The sequence below is a fragment of the Triticum dicoccoides genome, chromosome 4A (assembly GCF_002162155.2).
Source record: "Triticum dicoccoides isolate Atlit2015 ecotype Zavitan chromosome 4A, WEW_v2.0, whole genome shotgun sequence".
In the NCBI taxonomy this organism is placed as follows: domain Eukaryota; kingdom Viridiplantae; phylum Streptophyta; class Magnoliopsida; order Poales; family Poaceae; genus Triticum; species Triticum dicoccoides.
In genome coordinates this window covers 636,114,219-636,122,004 of record NC_041386.1, presented here as the reverse complement: position 1 = coordinate 636,122,004, position 7,786 = coordinate 636,114,219, and the positions used below count along the sequence as shown (strand labels likewise).

The 7,786-nt window shown below is 44.4% G+C and overlaps 1 protein-coding gene across 2 annotated transcripts; it reads left to right on the top strand.

The window, feature by feature from the left end:
• Positions 1-743: 743 nt before the first annotated feature.
• On the top strand, positions 744-7,153 carry LOC119287582 (galactokinase-like). Of its 2 annotated transcripts, none has more exons than XM_037567152.1 (13): positions 744-1,089; positions 1,176-1,348; positions 2,279-2,325; positions 2,403-2,497; positions 2,682-2,764; positions 3,382-3,450; positions 3,928-4,113; positions 4,422-4,556; positions 5,619-5,768; positions 6,077-6,147; positions 6,300-6,377; positions 6,491-6,632; positions 6,808-7,153. In XM_037567152.1, exons 1-13 carry the CDS (start codon positions 882-884, stop codon positions 6,916-6,918), a joined length of 1,548 nt encoding a protein of 515 aa, XP_037423049.1. In that variant the 5' UTR covers positions 744-881; the 3' UTR covers positions 6,919-7,153. The 2 variants fall into 2 exon arrangements, with proteins under 2 accessions (XP_037423049.1, XP_037423050.1); XM_037567153.1 differs by having other exon boundaries at positions 748-1,089; positions 5,634-5,768.
• The last annotated feature ends 633 nt before the right edge of the window (positions 7,154-7,786 follow it).

Below are 7,786 nucleotides of genomic sequence, written 5' to 3'. Positions count from 1 at the left end.
GATTTCTATCTAGCTTCGCCACTGTGTGGCACCTCTAAGAGAAGGTGATTTTATGACTTTGGTAAGCGAAGGGAGTAAACAAAATCAGTGATCACACAATTCAGCAGGATTCCAGCCGCGCATCGATTTTTGTGACTTTGGTGAGCGAAGAGAGTAAATAAAATGGTGATTCTGTGACTTTGGTTTCTATCTAGCTTCGACACTGAATGACACAGCAAGCGCCCACAATACATACACAGGCCTCCACGCTAAAGAAGAATCCGTGACTTTGGTGAGCGAAGGGAGTAAATAAAACCTGTGAACACACAATTTAGCCACCACAATCAAACTAGTCATTGCTGCCAAAGAGCACATGTGGATGTACCTCCTTGATATTAATATATTCTCTTTGTTGAAAAAAATGTGGATTAAAACCCTTTTTTGGGTCAATCACAATCACCTTCAACGTATACTTTTTTTTTTTGAAAGCACCTTCCACGTATACTGCTACTACCTGATTGCGCGGTCGTTGTCAAGTGTCAACCCAACTGCGACAAGTCAGCAAACAAAATCCCGTGGAACGGGATAAGCATCCCCTCTCCTTTTCCTCCCCCCCCCCTTGGATGGATACCTCTGGAGAGAAAAGATAAAAGAAAAAGGATGGGATAAAACCCATCCACATCCACAAGTCCGTTACGCCCACGTGGCGCCACGCCGCTATATACGCGGCCCGAACCGCTATCCCGGAACAGATCGCCGCCTGTCACGGTTGCAACTTGCTTCGGGGGTCAAACCGCAGACAGAGCAGGGGAGAGTCCAAACTTCTTTTTTTTTTTTGAGGGAGAGAGTCCAAACTTCTTCCTTCTCGAACCACCCGAGAGAGACAGAGAGAGATAGCGGCGATGGCGACCAAGGAGGCCAAGGTGGTTCCCGCCGGCGACGTCGACGCCGCCGTCGACGGCGAGGATCTGGTCCCGGTGCTGGCGTCGCTGGAGCCGGTGTACGGCGCGGGGTCGGCGCTCGACGAGGCGCGCCTCCGCTTCGCCCGCCTCGCCGACCGCTTCCGCGCCCTCTACGCCGCCGGCCCCGCCCTCTTCGCCCGCTCCCCAGGTGCGTCCGTCGGTTGGTTGGCTGGTTAGCGTGGCGGCGCCGGCGATTTGGGAGTGGTTGATTGGCTGACTGATGCGTGCGTGCAGGGAGGGTGAATCTCATCGGGGAGCACATCGACTACGAGGGCTACTCGGTGCTGCCCATGGCCATCCGCCAGGACATGATCGTCGCCATCCGCAGGGCCGACGGCGGCCTCGTCCGCGTCGCCAATGTCGACGACAAGTACGCCACCTGCGTCTACCCCGCCGACCCCGACAAGGTACTAATAACAAGTCAATCCTCTGCTCCGCTCCGCCATGCTCTGCTCTGCTCTGAGATCGGATTCCGGAATATTCCCCTTCACGCAACGCCGTGATTGAAGGGGGTGGGTTGCTATCCAATCCGCCGAAAACAGATAAAGCGGAGTTTTCGGAGGATTCCAGCCGTGCGCCGAATTTTTTATTATCGTAATAAAATTACTTTGTTCTACTGGGGAGGTAGGGCACGCGAATCTCGTTCCTAACTTGTGGTGCGGCGGGCGGTTGCATTATCATGATATTTTGGATAACAGAAAGCCCGTGATGCGTGGCATGGACCAGTTCCGTGCCCTGCCCGTGAACTCACTAATTTGTGTTTGTGATTCCTAACCCCTGTTGGCTCACTAGCGTGTGGAGCCTCCTTTTTTTTTTCTTTTTTTTTTTTGAAAGTGCGTGTTGGGCCTCCTGCTTGTGCAACATATGCTGTTGCCCTCTCTCGGATGTGCAATGGAGGGCCGTGGGAGCTCCAGAAACCTCGAGCACTGGCAAGGGGATGCTGGAAACGATTACTTTGCCCTACCAATTTTGGTCACAACACTGGAGGCATGGTCAAATTTGGATGGGTCATTCAAATTGGAATGCAGAACAATACTAAGTGTGCAGTAAATAGATGCCCGATGCAGCGAATGCAACCGGAGTTTGTTGATTCAGAACAATTGCCGATAAATAAAATAAGTCTGTCGTGCTCGGGAATCAAAACAAAACAAGTGTGCCCTTTTTCTGTTCTTTTCGGAATCATTTGGGATAGATACTCATAGCACCATCACTTGCCTTGCGGTGGCACAGGATTTGCTTTTGTCCATGTTGCTATCTGTCATCAGCCTCACTTACATGATTCTTTCTGCATGTCACCTTTGTTTCGGTCATTGATTGCTAAAAAAATTGTTGTGCAGGAAATTGACATCAAGAACCACAAATGGGGCCACTACTTTATGTGTGGGTATGTTTAGCTACTTACTGGTAAAGTCATTGCTCTGTTTATTTCTTTCGCTTGACTGCTTAATCCTCTGTCTGCAGATACAAGGGAGTGTATGAATATGCTAGGTCTAAAGGGATAGATATGGGTGAACCTGTTGCTCTTGATGTCGTAGTTGATGGCACAGTCCCTCAAGGTATTATAGAGGAATTTAATTACTCCCTCCAATCAGCCTCCAATCCAAATTAATTGACGCTCACTAAGCTGTACTAAGCTAGCGTCAATTAATTTGGATTGGAGGGAGTATGAGTTTTTATGGCCACCATGAATGATGTCATGTGTACCAAAGTTTGTAACGTCTCTGTGTTGCTCTTATTTAGGATCTGGACTTTCAAGCTCAGCAGCATTTGTCTGTTCGGCAACAATTGCTATCATGGGAATTCTTGGTAAAAACTTCCCAAAGGTATTCCTTACCACAAATCAAACATTACTGTAATTGCTGTGCACCCATTAATCAAAGGTGAACCTTTCATGGATGAAGCTTTTGATTGGAGGCTTCAAGGAGGAACTGTTCTCGAATAATTGCCACAATAAACCAAATCACCATATCCCTCTGTAAACTAATATAAGAGCATTTAGATCACTAAATAGTGATCTAAATGATCTTATGTTAGTTTATAGAGGGAGTATAATATAAGGATGCATAAGTGATCAACTTGTCAGGTTCTGGAAACTTGATGTGCTAATTGCAAAATTTGACCCTGAGCTAGTGCATCTTTTTTTGTTGTGTCAACTGGATATGTTATGTTTATCTTATGAAAGAACATATACACGTGCTGAGGTAGTGGTGATGCCCTTTTCACAATAATATAATAACTTTTGTATTTGACTAGTACAAAGTGTGGAGATAAAAATGATTTTGGTGGTGCTGAATTGTTGCAGTATTGCTGTTATTGATATGATTTCATATGGAACAGTAACTAGGTGTTTCCAAAAACATGTATCCAATTTTTTTTGTGTTCACAAACAAGCTTCCTATGATTGTTTCGTATTTCTGATTGTTCTATGCAAATCATGCAGAAAGAAGTTGCCCAATTTACTTGTAAATCTGAGCGCCATATTGGGACACAGTCAGGGGGCATGGATCAGGTAATTGACACCATACTGCTTATGGACAAATCATATTTTATTTTTCTGCTTAATTCATGTCATTTAAGTGAAGTCAAAGTAGTGGTAAGATAAAAAGACTTGTTTGAAACTAACTTGCGGGCAGGATAGTATGTATAGCTGATTTCCTCCAGTAAATATTTTTTACATTCAGTAAATATGTTGTACCTGGGACACCATAGAGGAATCCTGGCAGCAGGTTACCATGTTTGCTATGCCTTATTCTTTGCAGAATCAGAAATTTTAGCTTTGTGTTCGAAGATCCTTTTTGTGTATCATTCTTACATGCTAAAAACAATATGACCCACCCTCGATATTATTCATTGGAGGAAGATATGTGTTCAATAAAGGATGCAAAACTTGATATGTCACTTCATGCACTACTCACACTGTTTAAGATGCTTTTAGACCACGTTATATTGTTTTTTTGAGTTAATTTATGTCACTATATTTTTCCAGGCTATATCTATCATGGCCAAACCTGGATTTGCTGAGTTGATAGATTTCAATCCAATTAAAGCAACAGATGTGCAACTACCTTCTGGTGGTACATTTGTGATTGCCCACTGTCTGGCAGAGTCCAAGAAAGCAGAGACAGCTGCTACAAACTACAACAACCGCGTTGTAGAGTGTCGCTTGGCAGCGGTAAGAGATTCTTCTTTTCAAAATTAACATATAAAAAAAAGATTGCACAACTTATTCTATTGCACCTTATTGCTAGACAGCTATATTTCATTTCTTGTTTTGAATTGAATGTCTTAAAAATATGGAAGGTCCCAAATGCGTTGCCACTGTATCCCCGCAAGCAATTCTGAAACAACATATGTAGTTTTATCTAGAGAATGTGTTTCGCTGTTTTCGGTTTTCGTTGTTAACTGTGGAAAAGAAACTGGAGATATACATCTTCATTTGTTATCTATCAAGGTAATATTTTTCTGTTTGCATTTTTACAGATTGTTCTCGCCATCAAACTAGGGATGGATACAAAAAAAGCCGTCACATCTGTTACGACCCTCTCTGATGTTGAGGGACTATGCGTCTCCTTTGCTGGCAAAGAAGGTTCTTCTGATCCTGGAGTTGCTGTGAAGGTACATAACCTTACTAAAATTTAGGATATGGCCAAGGAGGATGTGCTTTTGCATACAAAGAATGTGTGCTTCTTTAATTTTCTCTGTTCATCCTTATGTTGCAGGCTTGCGGCAGATAGATACATTTGTATACGTCGGGACATAATATAGATAACTGTGACTCACAATTTTCATAAAATGCTAGTATAGCTACAATATGTTAATGTGATAGCATGCATCAGTAGTGTAACCAGCTAAGGGCAACTCTAACCGATCCCCTAAAAGTTAGTGGAGTATCCGGCCGAGTAAAGGTAGTGGAGGAAAATTATCCTCCTATATAGGTGGCCGCACCTAGCCGATCCCCTAAACCTAGTGGAGTAAATTATTATTTTTGCATAGTTTCTTTTGTTTTAGCCGCACCTAGCTGCGTGAACTTGAAACACAAAAAGAATACAGACAAACATATGAAGTGATGATAGCGTGATACTCGAACTAAAAACTGGATATGATTCCCATATTCCTGGTGTCCTTGGGTGTTTACCTTATCCTGCCAATTTACAGCAACCTATATGTGGTTCAGCTAATTAAAATTTCAGTGAAGTTCTTGATGTCCTTGTGGTCGCAACTATTTTCCTTTTGGAATTATATGTCAGCTAACATATAAGCAAAAAATTCTAAATTCTAACATACGAGCAGAATCTAATTTCTGTCAAAATTGGCTGAGGCAAATGCTGGAGATTTGCTGTTAAAAAGTTCCTTCTGGAAGCCTGAGCAAACCATCTCTGATCTTGAAGTTATCTTAATCGTTCCTAGTTAGAGATGTCAGCACTTGCCTGGGTTGCCATTAGTGCTGCCTAATGGTGAAATTTGGATCTTTGAAGTATGCTTCGAGAACTGCTTTTGTTGCAACAGAGCCTCTCTGCCATATACTTTTTCTTGTTTAGAAATAAACATTGGTATTTGGTACTAAGGATAAGAATTTCATTATGCCTAGCTATACATATTATCCGGGAAAAGAAGTGCTGCTTTTGCAACAGTAAATATTTCTCATGTTTTGTTTTTACTTTGCACTTCTCTGATCAGCGTGCAACTCTGCAGAAGCTATTGCATGAGGAGCCATATACGTTGGTGGAAATAGAGAAAATTACAGGTCAAAGCCTAGCAACTGTCTTCCAGAGCTCTCAAACTTCCTTGGATGTTTTGAGAGCTGCAAAGCATTTCAAGTTATTTCAGGTGAATTCAACTTCATTGTTCTGTTTTTCTTACGTGCATCCATGAAGATGCATATCGCACTCTACTTAGTTTATAACAAACTAATTTGAAGACTCAGAAACTTCCCTCTCCCCTGACACTCTATTTTGGCGCCATTCCATGTCAGCACAACTGGTCTTTGACTTCCACCTATAATGCACACACTTCACGAGTCTAGCACACTTTAGTTTACTTTAACTTGAGCCTTCTGTAACTTAAGATTGAGATTTTTTCTTCATTGTATGATGCTAAGTATTGAGTCTACTTTCCGAACATGTGCGTAATTTCAGCGTGCCTCTCATGTGTACTCTGAAGCAAGGCGGGTGTATGCGTTTAGGGATACTGTATTATCCAAACTCAGGTGAGTTGATTAACCTCAACTTCAGTCACCATGTATTATTCTCTGCATATACTCTCATCATAGATGACCTGGATAAAGTTTGTTTGACCTGTTATACTCAGCATTTTCCTTCTAAACTCCATGATACGGCGCTGACCATTACTTGCTTGCAGCGATGAAGGTATGCTTAAGAAGCTCGGTGATCTAATGAACGATAGCCATCATAGCTGCAGTGTGCTATATGAATGCAGGTATGTGTTTGGTGTACTCTGTCATTTATTAAAATCCAAACACTCATGTGTTATGAAACAACTTTTTTTTAACAATTAATTAATGAGCATACTGATGTATTCCTCTGCATTAGCTGTCCCGAGTTGGAAGAGCTTGTAAAAGTGTGCCGGGACAATGGGGCACTCGGAGCGCGGCTCACAGGAGCCGGGTGGGGCGGCTGCGCAGTCGCCCTGGTCAAGGAGGGCATCGTCCCACAGTTCATCCTCAATTTGAAGGTATACGCTGGAACCCTCAGCTCACCTAGAACCAGCGACATCATCCAAACTAGCAGCGAATGCACAATGCTTTCCCTTTTAACCGACCCTCAACCTGTAACAAGGGGACGGCGGTAAAGAATAAGAGTATCAGTCGTTGGCAACTAAAAACGGATTGTTTTCCCTCTCTTTGCAGGAGAAGTACTACAAATCAAGGATCGACAGGGGAGTGATCAAGCAGAGCGACCTTGGCCTGTATGTGTTTGCGTCGAAGCCGTCGAGCGGCGCGGCCATACTGAGGCTGTAGATCGACCACCGCCGTCCGTGGCCGGTCACTTGTACATGCACACATACTCGCCCACAACCTATTGCTCGAATAAACGCGTGCTCGCCTCGAGGCGAGCACGCTGCCGTTAGCTTATTTAGCCCCCGCCCATGCGTGTCTGAATGTACAATGCTATAATGTGTCGTGTTTATCGTTGTTTATTATGGGCGATCTGACTGCCAGGTTATCTACATATGCTGCTGTTGGCCCTCTCCAAGAGGCACGGAGTCCCGATGGTTGATGCATCGCTTATCTTTTTCTTCTCTTTTTTGAGGTGTGGTTACATTACCTGACACTCACGTCGACTAGCTATGAACAACGGGAGAGGTGTGCTGTCCTGGGAACTTTGCAGAAAGGACCACAACGGAAACCCCAAGCACCACTGAGACACTTTTCTTGATCCGGACAACGCCAGAGTCCAGGAAATCTTGTGAATATGATGGCACTGTCAGGTACATGGTACACGGTTCAATGTTGAGCTCACTTGCAGCTGCATGCTCGTGCAACCATGGATGTCAGGCGCGGGCTAAGGTGCTTGGTGGACATATACAAGACTAGGAGGTGAGCGTCACGACGACGGGGCATAGTCTCGGGCCAGCGCTGAATGCGTTCGACATCGCCAAGAATAGCTTACTAACGCCACAACAGCCGCCGGCCTCTGCGTTCTGTCACATCCGCAAAGACATCGTGCCCAGGTAACCGGCGGCGCTGCTCTACCATGACGCGGGCTCCGAGCTGGCCACCGACATCGGCGCGTCGTGATTCCCGAGGGCGCCGTCGCCTGGTTCGCTGTTGTCGATGGGACCATCGCAGGGTGATTTGGGGCGTTTTTTTGGGTGAAAATAGTGCC

Excerpts from the sequence above, each read along its gene's own strand:
- LOC119287582 (XM_037567152.1), top strand. The coding sequence starts at position 882 with ATGGCGACCAAGGAGGCCAAGGTGGTTCCCGCCGGCGACGTCGACGCC. Across the intron at positions 1,090-1,175 it reads CCTCTTCGCCCGCTCCCCAG|GGAGGGTGAATCTCATCGGG; the intron begins GTGCGTCCGTCG and ends GCGTGCGTGCAG. Across the intron at positions 4,557-5,618 it reads ATCCTGGAGTTGCTGTGAAG|CGTGCAACTCTGCAGAAGCT; the intron begins GTACATAACCTT and ends TTCTCTGATCAG.